This window comes from Pagrus major, chromosome 21 (genome assembly GCF_040436345.1).
Source record: "Pagrus major chromosome 21, Pma_NU_1.0".
Lineage (NCBI taxonomy): Eukaryota > Metazoa > Chordata > Actinopteri > Spariformes > Sparidae > Pagrus > Pagrus major.
The window spans coordinates 32,481,470-32,498,676 of NC_133235.1; the positions used below are offsets into that span (position 1 = coordinate 32,481,470).

At 44.4% G+C, this 17,207-nt stretch overlaps 1 protein-coding gene across 1 annotated transcript in view; it reads right to left on the bottom strand.

Annotated features, from left to right (window-relative positions):
* The window catches only part of kcnq3 (potassium voltage-gated channel, KQT-like subfamily, member 3), an 87,620-nt gene extending 72,695 nt beyond the window's left edge, over positions 1 to 14,925 (bottom strand). The window contains exon 1 of the mRNA XM_073491471.1: positions 14,612 to 14,925. Coding sequence (XP_073347572.1) covers positions 14,612 to 14,925 — 314 coding nt within the window. The remainder of the gene's footprint in view (positions 1 to 14,611) is intronic.
* Positions 14,926 to 17,207: the final 2,282 nt, after the last annotated feature.

The window sequence follows — 17,207 nt, forward strand, 5'->3', positions numbered from 1 at the left end:
TGTTAAATATTTGTGCAGAGCTGAGTGTGTGTCATATAAAAGATTCAGAACCTGATGAAGGAAACTCACTAAAATAAGAAAAATCAGCTGATTAATCGAGATTTCTGCAACTTTGTTATATCTCAAAGATGAGATCTTTTATCTTTGATCCAATGATATCACAGGATGTCGCAGAACAAAACACCTATTTGAGCATCTCTGCATCAGCTGTCTGTACGTTTAAAATATGATGAGTTCACCCAAAAATGATTATTGAGTCATCATCTCCTCCCTCCATGCGTTCCTGGAGCTTCACAGTAAAACACATTTTCTCAGAGTTGCTCTTCTGTTTTTATTCGTGTTAAATGCGTTTTCATTGATTTTATCATTTACTTTTATTTCTCTTGTTTTTATGTCTTTGTAAAGGACTTTATGACTTGTTTTTGTAAAGTGGATTATATAATAAAGTTATTACTATTATTACTTTCTGTATCAAACACCCGGGAGGTTTAAAAGTTTGTGTCTCGCTCTTTCATGAGAGACAGAGTTACAAAAGATTGGATCCAGTTTTCAGTCCAAAAAATGTGACAAGATGTCCGCAGAAACTTCTCAAACCGCTGCTGCAGTTACACACAAAAAAAACAACTAACTAACTAATGACATATAAAAGCTTCTGTTTGTCACCAACACAGTCAGCTGGTTATCTCTGCCACAACTGTCTTCTGTAGGTGAGAAGCATCACATGGGAAACAGATGACTCACTAGAAAAAGCTACAAACTGGTCAGAACCTGAAGGCAGGAAGCATTTCATTCTCAAAGGCTCCAGCCGTCTGTGAAATCTTAAAAAATGTCCTAATTCGACCTTTAATGTTGCTCGTTCTACATCTGTCGGCTCGGCCTCCCGCCCGCTCCCAAACACAATCCCTTCTCCACTCCGACAACATTAAAATGATTTGTCGAGCTGCGTTCAGTTTGCACTGGAATCAGTCCAACGCGGAGGGTCAGAGCCCACATCTGAACACCATCCATCCTCCGGCTGGTTGGTAATTACCAAACGCCTTAAAACTCTCTGCAGAAGTCGGACCCAGTGAGGATTTGTAACGATAAAACTATGAGTAATGTTTCCTCGTCGATGAGACTCCGTGATATCACTTATTGCTGTTTCCCAGCATCCGTCGTTCGAGTCGTAAACCTCATCACCTCTGAGACAAACGAGCGGAGGAATCATCATTAACCACCTGCTAAACTGCAGCTGTACTGCTCCCTAGATCACTCCAGCAGGTTATAAACATGAAATATGTTGACTTATCTGGTCAGTTATGGCTTCGAATGAGGCCTTAAAACAAACTTTTCTTATTTAATTGTGGTAATTACTGTCAGTTGTGGAACTAACGGTGTAAACATGCACTTTGTGAGGACACAGGAAGTCATTTTGAATCCTATTAGAGGAAAAAAAACAGATTCTTCTGGTTCAAATGAGGATCACGACTCGGTCACACCAACATGTGCAACAGCAACATTTCTACAACAAAAAACAATGCATTCATTTTCTATCTGTGATGTGATGTGTGCTTTTAGATTAACTGTGTCGCACCATCAACAGCTCAAAACATTCAGGTAATTGCTTTAAAAACCACAAACTGTCTCCCTTCAGAAAAAAGACACGTGAGTGAGGAGTTTTGTATTTGCAGCACATCTGTCGTCTCCAAAACGCAGCTGTTAATCCCTCCTCGAACCTCTATCTTCTAAATGAGACGAACTGCAGCTTCACACGGCTTTAAAACCGTAAATTTACAGTGAGGATGAGTCTGAAACTCTTCGTTCCAGCTCACTGACTCACACCTGAAGATTACAACACTCTGCTGCACAACCTGAACGTAAATGAATCCTGACGGCATCGTTCTTAAGCAGGCTGAGACCAGAGGCAAACGGCCTCCGGGGATGTTGGAGGTGGGAGCCTCTGGGCGCCACGAACATTACAGTCGTCTGAGTCCGGGGGAGGAAGAAGGGAAAGAAACGACAAAGCGGCGAGGAGGAGGAGAAGATGGAGAGGGTAGAAAAGCGTCAGAGGGGGAAGTGTACAAATACTGATAACAGCAGGACAATTGGATTTGTTCTGGTGTTTGGGGTAATTGCGCTCCGGAGGAAGACAACACAGTGCATCCCCATGGCATCGTCACGGATAAAAGCCAAATGATCTGGACTAATGTGGATCGGAGGGGGTCGTGCGCTGATTCATCGATGAAATGAGCGATCGTCAGCGTGACGCAAACACAAAACACACGATCATCGGTGACACGACGGCTTCAATCGGCTTCAGCCTGAAATCTGATCCGTCCTCTGGTCTGAAGAGCGAGGTGTGTCTGAGCTGCTGCTCTGCTCTTCCTTCAGCTTCATCTCAATAAAACACTGAAGACTTCAAAGCTTAACTCAGGACGCTTTTGCTCTCTTTTTCCTGAGCTTTGGACCGTTTCACACGATCCTCGTCAACAGATTGAGTTTGTCGTGAAACTGCACACGTTCAAACTTTCATTACTCGCAGTGCTTTTAGGACTTCTCATCAACGTTGGCTTTGAAGTTGAAATTCATTTTTGACCTCGGAAACTGAGGTTGATGAAGAAATCTAAACTCACAGCTGTGAGGTGCTCATAATAAAGGGAAGTTACAGTTGTAAGGCCCTTACAGTCGAGCTTAACCTCATCTTAGTCCTGGAAAGTTATGTAAAATTATCCTTGACTCCCATTCTAGCCTGTTGTAGACCCATCTGGAGTACAGGCACAGTTGTAGGATCGTTTGATAGGTTATAAGCTGATTTTTTCCCCTCCTCTCTGTGAACAATGAATTATTTATTTATTTATTTTTCTCGCAGATGACCTGGAAATGCCAACATTAGCTGGAAAACACAATAGGTCCACACTGTATGGTGTTTTACATGGTCCAAGTTCAAATGTAATAACAATATCAGTGCAAATGAACTCTTAACACATGTTTGTCTAGGGAAATATTCAGGTGCCTGGCAAAAAAAGTCATTTTGTGACCTCAAAACACCCCTGCCTGAGAGTAACAGGAGCAAAATCTCATTAAAGTTATTTATTTCCTAATTAACACAAACTTTGTGCACGTAAAACAGTCAAAAACAAGAGCTTAGGTGGAAAAACAGCCTATTCAAAGAGAAAAATGCATGCAACTACATAAACGTACATAATGATTTAATTATATATCACTGGATTTGAAATCTCATTGGCTACATGATGCATCAGTCACCCGGAGGCTGGCCTGTACGAGGCTCAGGAGGGAGGAGAAAGAGTGGGTCACATGTCCACATGATCACATTGGCTGTTGTAGGCTCTAGGGCGGGCTTAGAAGCTCATATCTGCTCAAATGAGCTGTCAATCAAATGGCTGCTGTCTCAGGATCTCTGGTGTGGAGGGATGATGGTGTAGAGGGATGATGGTGTAGAGAGGTGGTAGTGTAGAGAGATGATGGTGTAGAGAGATGATAGTGTAGAGAGGTGATGGTGTAGAGAGATGATGGTGTAGAGAGGTGATGGTGTAGAGAGGTGATGGTGTAGAGAGATGATGGTGTAGAGAGATGATGGTGTAGAGAGATGATAGTGTAGAGAGGTGATGGTGTAGAGGGATGCTGGTGTACAGAGATGATGGTGTAGAGGGATGATGGTGTAGAGAGATGATGGTGTAGAGAGATGATAGTGTAGAGAGGTGATGGTGTAGAGGGATGCTGGTGTACAGAGATGATGGTGTAGAGAGGTGATGGTGTAGAGGGATGATGGTGTAGAGAGGTGATGGTGTAGAGAGATGATGGTGTAGAGGGATGATGGTGTAGAGGGATGATGGTGTAGAGAGATGATAGTGTAGAGAGGTGATGGTGTAGAGGGATGATGGTGTAGAGGGATGATGGTGTAGAGAGATGATGGTGTAGAGAGATGATGGTGGTCCAGAGCAGAGGAACGTTTCAACAATCAGATAAGACACATAAAAACCTCACTAATCACCTCCATCGTTCCAGCAATAAAGTACGTTTCCTCTCATCCGTACAGGCGGCATGAAGAGGCAAGAAGAAGAAGAAGAGGAAAGTGTTTGAAGACGACAGATGTCCATCATGTTTCTAGAATCAGGCTGCAGATTCACATGAAAGTCCTGTTCAGTTTTTAACAGTCACATGGAGGATCTGGCAGCAGACAGCAGCAGCAGCAGCTCCATCACCTCGGCTCAGAGCCAGCTCAGTGGGAGTGACTTCCAAATGAACATGTAACTTCAGAGACTGTCAGAGCGACTGCAGGCTCGCCTCTCTCACAGCCAAACTGCTTCTGGTGCAGGACAAACAGCTGTTTCTCATGTATATCAGTGATTCAGACCTGCAGCACTGATCCAGGACCAGCTTGAAACATACAAGTTACGTCGAGATGAGCTGGAGGACGTTGGGCTCCGTCGTCTTCGATGGTTTCAACAAGGCTGCCGGCTTCATCCACCGACCCTTCAGCAACGAATACAAGCTGCTGCTCTGACTCTACTCTCACCTCATCGTTTGTTTCCAGGGTGAAATACTTAGTTACTGTACTCCAGTAGATGTTTCAGGTATCTGTACTTTACTTGAGTATCTCTTTGACTCATTTTCAAAACCGCAGTATAATAAAACATCTAAAGCCAATTCCACTTTTTTGTAACTTCTCCCACTTTTAAGACTCAGTGTGAGATGACATTTCTAGTTAATTGAGCCTCGATGATAAATTTCATCTGTCCACAAAACTAACTCCCACTGGTGCAACATTTGTAGAAGATTAATGTCATTACGCTAAATGACCACAACCACAGAGTCCATTACGAGCCCTGAGCTGAATCACGAAGGCTCAACACAAACAGACTGTTGTAGTCAGAGGGAACCTTATAAATGAGACTGTTTTCATTCAGTCAAGTCGTGTGAGCTTTGTGAAACAGAAGTCCCTGATTTATCTACAAATAACCATTTCTGCACCAAATCTAAACACACACACTGAATCATGAGGTTTACACCTTCTCAGCTCTTTAATACCGAACACTTATAGCTCCATCTGACCTGAATGTCAAACTCCTAAACATTCTGAGTTTTGTGCTCAGCATCGAGTAACAAAAGCTAAAAGTCTGAGAAGATGGATTTGTTATCTTGACTGTGATTGTTCAGGAGAACTTTTCCTCACAAACCGCCTGCTTCTTCCTGCAGATCAGATCAGAATACACCGATCGTTATCTGAAAATCAGATAACAATCGGTCTATTCATGTGCATGTAAACGGGCTCAATGAGTGAACGAGGGAGTGATTTCAAACAGTCAGCGTCTACGTTTACATGCACGCTGTTACTTTAAGGCCTTACTGTCGAGCTCTGTCTGTTGATCATTGTCTCGATTGATCGATTAGCTGTTTGGTATCTAAAATGTCAGAAAATGGTGAAAAATGTTGACAAAGATATTCAGTTTACTGAGGAGGAAAGAAACAAGATGATACTCACGTTTTTGGAATCAGAGAATTTGGACATTTTTCTTAACAACTTGTTAATTGATTACCAAAATAACTGTCTGACGACTAATCAGTTAATCGACTAATTGTTGCAACACAAATGTGAAGAATTAAATAACTCAGGTGAGTATGAGGAGTCTGGTCATGGACTTTTATACTATACAGAGTTTCATCTGCATCAAATGTTAAATGTTCTGCACGGGCCCGTCAGCACTCAGCACCGGCTTTATTTAAATAAATCCAATACATGTGAAGAGTCGCTGCTTGTGTTCAGTGACAGAAACATTTACACTGACGCAGCTGCGACTGAACGAAGGAATGGAGGTGAGTTTAAACGCACCACATTTTATTCACTGAGACCCTTCAGCCGTGAAGGAAACAAGCCGTGAACAGAAGAGAGGACGGCCTCCTTAAATCAAACTCCACCCTTAAAATACAGCGTACAAGAGTTCTGCTGTCGCTGCATGAAAATGGTGAGTCTACAAAAATGTGTGTTTTCGGGACGGACAGAACGACTTACACAGCTCTTTCTGCAGTTTTTGCTCCGAGGATCAAACCGTCAGCCTCTGAACAACAAGCTGAGGCATGAAACTGTCAGCTGTGCTTCACCCAGAGACACTTTTACTAATCTCAGGGCTCCAAACTTCTCTGATATCCCCCTCATCTAATCTTTCAACGCAAATATTAAAAGATAATCACCAAACCTGCAGTCAGCAGAGGAGACGTGAGCTTTAAGACGGCAAACTGCTTTAACTTGTAAAGCTCAATTAACTCCTCGCACTCAGCGGTTTTCCCCCGCTGTCGTGCACCGCGACCAAATGACTCTGCTGCCGGATGCTATTTAGAGTCGCTAATTGCTAATGAGCACTCATAGCCCCTAATGAGCTGCACATCGCTCCCAGTCTCCAACACCACTGCGTCTGTTTCATCTGCTGCTGTTTGATCGGCTCAGTTTAACCCCAACGAAAGTTTGAAAGAGTTCAGTGTCAGGACGATAAAGTCTGCTGCCATTCAAACACTCGTACTATGTGACAGATTCATGTGAAGTGTCACATACACCAAATTAACACTGAGCTACCACTCTCTGCTTTTTATTAAAGTTATAATTATCGAGATTTAAGTGAAATCTATCCAGGTTTTTGATGATGTTTATGATCGGCATACTTTCAGCAACAGCCATTCAGTGTATTTAGATTCTGTAATATTTTTTATTGGTATTGGCAAGAGACTGACAGGAAACAAAGAAGAAGAAGAAGAAGACGAAGAAGAAACTTTTGAAAATCCAAAAATGTGAAACTATCAGTAATGTATTTGGTTTTTAGCCATGAGAAGCGGTTCAGTGAAACACTATGTGTCTCATGAAGCAGCCACAGAAAAGAAATACATCTGTGACAGAGGTTGGCGCTGACCGCGACCGTCCATCAGAACTGAGTTTGTTCGTCTGCACAGTAAACAGATACACCAGCTGCTCTTCTGTCTTATTCAGGACAAAGCAGCTGTTACTACGGATCAATATCTACCCTCTCCTCTGTCTGATATAAACCAACTTTGGTATCATGAAAAGTCAGACGGGGAAATGCCAACATCTGTGTGCAGCAGTTGAGGAGACACAACTGGATCCTGAGGTCCTGACAGAGGTTTTATTGAGGCTGATTTGCGAGCTGCAGCACATTTCTTCACTCAACAACAGAGTCTCAGGCCTGTTGTTGATTTATTAAGTCTGTTTCCAGCCAGTTTCCTCCCGCTGTGACAAAACCATTCAAAGTGAGGACAGAACAAGGACACATCACATTTCTCAGCCTATAGAGCCGACTCGGCCGTTATCACTGATAGGAAGGTAACAACACGACCACTCTGCTGTGGATATCTGCTGCATGTGTAATGTGTTGCTCAGAGACGGGAGACAGATGTGACATTAATCTCACTCAGCCTGGATTCAGATCCAGTCGTTTGTCGAGGTTTCAGGTAATTATGCACACAGCAGCTTCCTACAGGGCAAAAATAGCTTTTTGTAGACTCAGCAAAATCACAGAAGATTGTCTGACCGTCCTTTTCGTTTCAGTTCGACTCCAATCAGACAGATTTTCACTTCGAGGAGGAGACGGAGCTGAGCTGCTGATGTGAGGGCAGCACATGATGTAAGGTACGCTGCATATATACATTATAAAGAGCATATTATTACTCACATTACATTAATAAGCATTAAACTTAAGGTTCACTTACAAGCACTCCCTGTGCATCTCAAACTGGAAAATAGTAGTTTGATTTTCTTTATCGATAAATATTTACTTTTTCTGATGATTCCATTTATTGTTTCACTTATAAAATGTGTAAAATTGTTCTGTGAGCGTAAAGAAACGTCTTCAGATGTTGAGAATTCAGTTAATGATGATAAAAGAAAACAAATCTTTATGTTTGTTAGTTCAAAAATCATCGAATAAAGTTTTGTCGATTTTTACATCAATAACTCATCTTCAATCTGACAGCAGGAGCAGTAATTTCATATTGAATCATTTTTAATATTCTCTAAAGGTCCCATTTGTTTCTCTTTTCCGAAGCGGACCTCAAATGAAGGTTCTGCTCAGTCATGTTCATGCGGTCTCTGTCCGTGGTGCTGAAATCTCTCCACAGTCCACAGCAGAACCTGAAGCTCCTCTCAAACAGCAGTTTCATAATAATCTGCAGGGACGCTCCCACGCAGGGTTTAAAAACCCGCGACTCCCCTCCAGTTAGTTAGAACTGAAGAAGCCTCTTCGATCAGAGGTGAAACGTCTTCAAGGTTTCATTGTTCTGTAAGCAGACATGTTTTAATAAAGGCTTACTTAATTCAAGTATTTCTCTTCCTGCTCCACACGTCAGTGCCTGAAGTTTGGTTATTTTCTTCTCATGTTCGTCTCAAATAGCTTTTCGGTTGAATGAAACATATTTTTCCTGTTTGACCACAACACATTTATATATTGTTGTGTTACATGTTGTTGCGCCTTATTGAAACTACACATAAGGCTTCAGTGTGACCTTAGATGGACATTTCTGCATATTAGACTGATGTATCTGTCACTAAAGTGGCATGTTCGGTGTATTTAAAAAAAAAAACAGTAAAATGATGCTTATTGAAATGTCGAGGACGCAACTACAGATAAAAACTGTGATAAACTACATTTAAGTGGGAGAAATATCCAGGAGGGAAACAGCAACTCAGTCGTGAGACACCAGACGTCAAACATGAACAACAAAAAGAGAAACTGTACACAACTTCTGCTCTCAGATCAGAGTGATAAATGCCTCCATGATCACCGTCCTGGACTGAAACGATTAACCCTTGTCAGTCAAAATCAGCGTCCTTGTTTTCAGCAGGATGACAATGCATGTCTGACATTAATCCAGAGAGCCTGAGGGGGCTGGAGAGCAGCCTCGACCTGCAGAGGAGCGTGTAATCCTTCACACTGATCTGAAAGCATGAAAATCACCAACGCTGACAATACAAGGTTTCCATCCGACAGCCGGGGATGTGCACCCGCAGTCGTTTTCTGGTGAAAACAACAACATCAACATTCTGGAGAAGAGAAGTGAGGGCGAGGAGGGGCGAGAGACATGACTACCAAGAGAGAGAGAGAGATGGGAATTATACAGCCGTGCATTCTGGGAAGCTGCCGTCCTGTCAGGCCTGTCTGGATGCCAGGACGAGGCCAAGGTTCACCGCTGATCTGCCACCGAAACTGCTGATGTCGAACATCTCGTGTTTCCCTATCTGTCTCTGTTGATCTGCTCTCTCTCTCTCCCTGCTTTCACACATGCTCGCTCTACCTGACTCTCAGCCTCCACTGCAGATCTGATTTCACTCTCTCTCTACAGGGTTGTTATGGTAACTAAATTTTGGTACTACAGTACCTCAGTCCTGTAAGAGTAGCTTGAATCTGATACTGAAATTCCCTCACAGTGTCACCTCCCAAAACCAGTCGCCAGAATGCATGCTGGGAAAATGTTTCTGCAAAGACCACAGACGTGTTGAAACTTTACATTTCTTTACGTTCTGGTGAGGTTAAGGCACAAAAAAGTTCTGGTGATTTTTAGGGAAGCATCAAGTTTTGGCTTAAAATACCTGATTTTGTAACCATCTCGTCAAACGTATCCAGAGGTGACACGCTTACAAATGTTGAAACGCAGTCTCGAACAGTGGTCTCTGGCTCGGCAGCGTATCGAGCCTCTGATTACAGAAATAACTGAACTTATGAGCGGTTTGTAAAAACGTTCACTGCCCACATTTCATCCTGGCCACTGGTCCTCTGGAGGGGCTTTAAACTCAAATGCTGGGCGTTCACAGAGCCACAGTGAAACTTTAACTTACAGGTTCTGCTCAGGAAGTAAGAAAACCTCATTCATCACATAACCTTACCCAGCAGTGTGTCGTGAGGTCACACTAGGTGTCAAGACAGTCACGTATGTAAGATACGGCCCGAAATCACAGGTAGCTCCAGAGCACACGGCCGGCTGCTGCTGTGCTAGCTGCTGTTAGCTACAGTACAGAGGTGATTTACAGTGGCTCTGACCAGGACTATGACTCCAGGGACGAGAAGACACGGCGGGCGGGGACAGGAGAGGAGACAGAGACTGTCGGACATCAGCAGCGTGAAGAGCTGGAATATTTTCACGTTACCCTGTGAAGGCGTGAATCTTTCTCTGGCCGCACAACTCGATTATGATTCAGCTGTCAAGGATTCAAATGCAAAACAATTCTCGATGCATCTCGACGTACGCAATCCTCAACTTTTCTGTATTACTGCACACGGAGAACGAGGTAGACATCACCAGCATATCTCTGCTCTCCACACACACCTCTCTCTGAGCTGGACGGTAAAAAGTTGACAACACCTCATCAATTCTTGTCTGATAGGCCGGGCTCGCTGGGTTATCTGTGGCTGCAGAGGTGAAAATGGTGAATGTGGTTCAAAACTGTTGTGAGGCAGAAGTTACACACAGCTCGTCTCGTCCAGTTTCGTGTATTTTTCTGTTTAGAAGGAAAATAGGTGTCAAAATATTTCCTTTCTTGACATTTTGTGAGTTTACATTGTTGACTTATTAGACTCAGTAGTGAACGTTCCCAGCTGAAACTACGGGGCTATCAGACCTCTGAGATACAGAGTGCTGTGAGGAGCTAGCTGGTTAGCATGCTAACTTCAGAGGACATCTCTGCAGCTCTGTCTCTGATGTGATCCAGTGAATCCACAATCAGCTTCCACTGTTGTAAAAGCTCCAGACAGCTGTTGTAAAACACTGTTAGACTGTGCAGCTCGCTCTCAATCCTCTTTGTGAACGTATTAAAATAAACTCTTCCTCTCTCTGCCGGGGACACCCTGAAACCTCCTCAGGGGCCGGCGGTGTTTCCTGAACCACACGAGGGAATTAAAGTGATCCCGTCCTCCAGCTGATATTAAAAAAAAACCCTGCAGAGAAAAAAGGCCCGCCAGCCGAAATTCAATTATTTGGGTTATCAGTCAAACTTCCAGTCGGTCGGAGGAATTGTTAAATCGACATTTTGACCTGCCGGGTCAGTTTTCCCTGAGAGTAAAGACCTGTGGAGGAATCTGAGGAGTTACGTGGGAAATCCTCTGAAACAAGCCCCACATTTTAACTTCACGAGCTTGAAACACATCTTTATTTCTGTGCGACAGATGTCTCGTTGAGTTATTCTGAGACAGTGGAAATGTTTTAGAAGATCTGACTTTGGTTCAGATAAGCAGGCAGCTGTCGGATGAATTCTCAGAGTTTTTACGTGTTAAATTTTAAACTTGTTTTCACTCCACCTCTTCACACATCTGTGTTGTTTCTTCTTGTCTTTATCGCAGTCCACCCATCTGTTTCTGCGCTTTAATCCCCGTCCCACTTACCTCTCCTTCCTATACATGTGTCACGTTGAAGCGTTTGCCTGTGCATCATAATCTGTGGGTGAAGTGTGTGAGTAACGCTTCCCCTGCTGTCAACACACACCGCTGAAGTGCTGTTGAGCAAGACACTTAACAGCCGAAGAGCTCCAGTAGAGCTGAACACGGGTTTAAAGCTGCAGCTGATGACATCTGTACTTTACTAATTATTATTTACGTAAATAATGTTAATGATTATAATTTTAAAGGATTCCTGTGAACCTCCAGAGAGACGGTTTCATTTTTCTGTTTGTTTATTTGATGTGGAAAAAGATGGAAGAAAACAAAACTATCTGCGGCCGGAGTTCATTGAGAAAATGTTTTGCTTTGATTCATAATCCAGTAAATTAGTGACGTCAGGAATGTGTGTTTGTGAGATACACACTCAGCAGTCGGTTTACCTCGACCTCGTGTTTCCCTGCAGCTGACATCACGTTACTTGATGACATCATAAGTCAGAGACGAGCTATTCACACTTCCTGTAACAGTGAAGCGAAGCTGTGTGTTTCACGTGTCACCTGATGCTCCGCGCCGCTCTGACGCCAGCAGCACATATGGAGCGGCCATATTGGAAGATACATATGTCGCGTTGCGGAGAAACACGCGTGCTGCCAGTGGAGCACGAGACGAACCGAGGGATGAGTCAGTGCGTGTTTCCTCGCTCATCTTTCAGCCGATGAGCCGAGACGAGGAAAATATACGGTTGTGTCGGTCAGCAGGTGAGAAGACGGGAACGTCTCCGAGGAGTTTCTTTGTCCTGAGTCGAGACTGTCAGGCAGGACTTCCTCACAGGCTGCGAACAGACTGGAGGAGGTTTCTACTAATAATTGAGCTGATTGTAAACCTCTCCTTTAGTGTCAGAACTGCATGATTTATTCCTGAAACAAGGTTTTCACTAGAATCTGGGCAGAATCAGATGTTTGGGGTAGTGATATTTGTGATAAATCTTAAATAAACAGGACACAAACAAACATTTTTGATAAACATCCCTTAAATATTCTGTGATTAAAGATATTCACTGAGCGGAAACTTTTTACCATTGAAGATAAAACGAAAGGAGCTGATTAAGAGGCGAAACAGAAGAGGACACAGCAGACAGATGTTTGTTCAGCGTTTGCAACTCTGGCAGCTACAAAACCGCCGTTTGGACCAACAGTGAATTCTGAGACGCGCCGGCTCAGCACAACAAACAAACACACTATCCACTGTCATTTTGGCAACGGACAAAGCAGCCGCCCAAATCGCTGCAGCTTTCGGACTGGAGAGCTGAAATGGATCCAAACGGCTCCGAAGGAGGAAGAAGATTAAATACTGCCTCATGACACAAACATCAGCATCGTCGGGGAGACACACCGGCCGTCCAATCACCTCTCAGACCTCTGCAGCGGCAGCAATAATCACATAGAGGGTGAAACTATTAATTATCTGCTGCGTTATTAAATCGCAGCCCGACTGGATCCAGCTGGATTCATCACTGACCAGCGGATTATAACATGGACTTCAGATGAACACGGAGCTTCGTCTCATCGTCTCGTGTCTCAGAGCTGAATTCAGCTGATTTTTACCCTCGTGGTGACTTTTGTCAACAAATTTTGAGACAGATTGGAGATAATCAATATCATCTCACAACCGTGTTGCTTTCACAGAAGTTAAGAGTAGATTTTTTTACTGAGCTGTTTTTGTAACTAATGATTCACTTATGATCTGCAGATTAATTTCACAACTAATCATTCAGTCGACAAAAATCCTTAAACAAAAAAGAAAACTGTAAAAAATGAATCATCACAATCTTCCAGAGGACGAAGTGACGTCTTCAAATGTCTACTTTTGTAAAAGAGACGACGAGGAAGTTTCAGTTATTGTTGATTCTGGCGCCTCCTGCTGACTGATGTATGTGCGAGCACAGGCGTTAATGATAAATATGTAAAAACAGCAGTGTGTTCGCTGTCACAGGTCGTTTATAGTCATCAGAGGAATCAGAGGCTGTTTCATGAACACTTAAAGTTCCTCACAGTCACTTTAACCAACAGCCCAAAACACAGACTCTTCATTTACTGTCACAACTGACAAAAGAAAAAAGCAGCGAATCGTCACATTTAAGAAGCAGAACCAGAAAATGTTTAAACATTTTATCTTGACAAATGACTGAAACGATTAATCGAGTTGGAGTTTGTTCTTTCAATCATGTAATCGACTGATCGACTGATCGACTGATCGCTGCAGCTCTGTTACATAACGTGATATGATTTGTCTGATATTTAGTGTATTTTTGGTGAATACACTTGTTAAGATTTTGAGTTTTTGCAGCGCAAACCTGATTTTAGAGTCACAAACACCACAGACGAGGAAGTTTTCTCTGTTTTTGAAATAAAGTCTTTTACAACAACGAGCGAAAGTTAACTAACCATTGTGAAGTGGTTAATTAAAGGATAGAGTAAAAAAAATAGTCTCTTTAATATCACAGTCAACTGAATAACACGTCACTTTGGGCTCTAGGAAATTATAGATATATATTTTTAAAGATGCACGATATGAATTTATTTCAGCCGATACGATAACCGATAATAACCTGACTCTCGTGGCCGATACCGATAAAATAACCGATAATAGAAAGCAACATTTTTATGCTTTTTCATGCACTGAGTGTCAGAACGGCTCAGCACGTTTCAGCTCTGTAAACTGTCTTTTCAGTCATTTTTTTAAACTTACACATCACAAACTCATTCCCTGCACACACTGCCGGCTGTGTGACACCAGCTGAGTGAGTTCAGTCCACTCTGATGTACCAAACAAAGGCTCTGGAGAAGATTCAGGACAAACGTCCCCTCTGAGCTCTGGTACTTCAGCACAGAGTCTCCCACTGTTTCATCAGCCATCTGCTGGAGCTGCACTTATGTAAGTTTGGTGGGTTTAAGTGGTTCACAGTGACTCTCATGGCAGCTTGTCTGCCCATGTCCAGGAAACACACACACACACACACAGCTGAAGCTTTTAAACCAAACCTGGAGGAACCAGTGAGGAGCAGAGGCCAGGAGGAAACTCCTCAGTGATATTAGGTTACAGCCTCTCTGATCCCACCAGCCTTCATTAATGGACTGAACATTGCTGCCACAAAGTGAGTCCACTCGTCCGGAGACTGCGCCGCCTCCTCCAGCTGCTGCTTTCATGAACAAGTTGTGTGTAAAAACGTCTCATGTACTCACACGAACGCGTGGTAGAGCAGCGCCCATCCTCTCGGCCTCTCCAGCGCGTCGTAGATCAGGTTCTGGATCCTCCTCTTGCGGATGTTATTCCTCTTGGCCGGCCGGGTGTAGTTCAGGGGGGTCTTGGCCAGCAGCCCGATGCCGATGCCCTGAGAGCCCCGCTTGAAGTCATCCCGGCCCGAAGCCACCAGCAGCAGGGCGCCATCCTTGTCCGCTCCGCCGGTGCCGTGGTCCAGTAAGTCCCCGTGAGAAGCGCCGGAGCTCTTCTTGTGCTCCTCCGAGCCGCTAGCGACGGTCCTGGACCGGAGCCCCATGGTCAGTGCTGGATGCCCGCTGTGGGCAGCATGCCATGATCCGGGCGCTGGATCCGGAGACACCCCCCCTTTCCTCAGCCGCGGGTCATTTAAGGATGTGGTCCCCGGCGCGAAGGGAGGTGCTCAGCAATCTGACTGGAAAACAGAGAAAAGGTGGAGGAGGAGGAGGAGGAGGAGGAGGAAGAGGAGGAGGGAGAGAGAGAAAGAGAGGAGGAGAGCGTTACATCCCTGATTTTTTGGGGAACCATCGGCATCTGAGAGCAGAAACCTGACGAGACATTTAGAGGAATGGTGCGTAAAATAACCAAACCCGCTCCACGCCCTGATTATAAAACACTGGCAGACACACAACACGGGAGGGGAGAGCGACACAAAGTCGGATAAACTCACTGGAGACCCGCGACAACAGGCGACAACACAACACATCCCTGCCAATCAATCAGTTACAACAATCCAACAGCGCGTCATGCAACAATTGCTGCACACTTGCCTCAAAAACACACCCGCACAGTGAGAAAGACAAAGACCAGGCAGCTGCATCCCCTCACACACACACACACACACACACACACACACACACACACACACACGGGAGGAAACCCGCTGGAGACAGAAACCAGCTCCCAGCCGCCGCACCGAGACCTACCGGCAGCTGCTCCCGTGCATGGCTCGTGTCTCCGGGGCTTCCAGCCTCCATCCACCTGCAGAGGAAGCGGTGCTGAGGCTGAGGCTGAGGCGGAGGAGGCGGAGGAGGAGGAGGAGGAGGAGGAGGAGGATGGAGAGCAGAGATGCTGCGTGAAGGAGGTCGATACTCAAACTGAACCGGAGGAGAAGAGAGAGAGAGAGAGAGAGAGAGGATCAGGCTTTCATCACCGGGAGCGCAGACGTGACGTGCGCGCACACTCACACATACACGCACGTGTGCACGCGCAGAAGCACAACGCACACCTTGATGCGTTCAGGAGGGAAACACACATGTAGACACACACACACGATGGAGGAGCTGACATGCACAGTCATGCACAAACACACAGAGGAGCTCAGATGCAAACAGCACACTGTGAAAAATACTCGATTACAAGTCAGAGTAAAAGTACACAAGTATCAGAAGCCTTGAAGTGGACTCGAGTAAAAGTAACTGAGTTACTGGATCATCAGAGAAAACCACGTCACGTTTCAGAAGTTCATCATGTCTGGTGATTAAAACACTTGGTGTCCTCTGGAGGCTCCAGGGTTCATTACAGCCACAGGACTGAACAGAACCACACGATCCAATAAGAACCAGCTTCACTGTGTTGACACTGAGATCACCTCTGCATCTTCAGGAGGTGAAGACGTCCACACAGGTGAATCAGATCAGGTTTCATTCAGCAGCACACTGGACTGGACAGGACGGAGCAGGAACAAATCCAACAGACGTCCAGTGGAGAGCCGGAGGGAAAGTTCTAGCGAGCAGAGCCGGGCCGAGGTTTTAGGGGGCCTGAGCAGAATTTGATTTGGGGCCCTCTGCTGAATCCAACACAACCGTCATCGTGACTCAGTGGTGAGCTGGACCGCAACAAAACAAACCAGCAGAGGAGGAGTCGACTGTTTTCAGATGAAATGTGCTCGGGATGCAGATTTTAATTAATTTCTTTAGTCGATAGTCGGCTGCTTTAACACTCGATGAATCATTAATGATGTATGAAATATGTTGCATCTTTTTCCTCCAGCAAACTGTTTGAACCGCTGACATGATCTGTGTTCGATGTAAAATCAGAGTCGGCATCATTAGGAGCGAAAAGAACAAATAAAATGAACATAAAGTTACTTTAATTTTAGATGAAATAACACAAATAATGATAATATAATGACGGTGACCCGTCTGTCACCGTTCAACAACCTGCAACAAAACCAAAACAACACTGTCACAAAATAATAAAAGTTAAGTGTGAAAAATGCAGATGTAAAAAAATAATATACCAAAAACAATATAAGATAAATTTAATAGAAACTTAAAGACATAAAATGAACAGGTGAGACGGAACTTGTGCAGAAATGATTAAATAAGTAGTTTGTACTTCAGTGTGTAGGGCGCTGACGCAGGATCCAGACAGGACGGTCCAAACGAGCAGACAAGTCCAACAGGAAGCAGGCAAGACTCAAAATCCACCCAACAGGCAAAGTCCAGGAAAAGGGGAGGAGACCACACAGTGAGAGGGCGGGTCAACCAGGGACAGGTGAAAACAATCAGCCAATCAGACAGGTGGGAAACAAACAAACTTCACTTCCTGCGTTGCTGC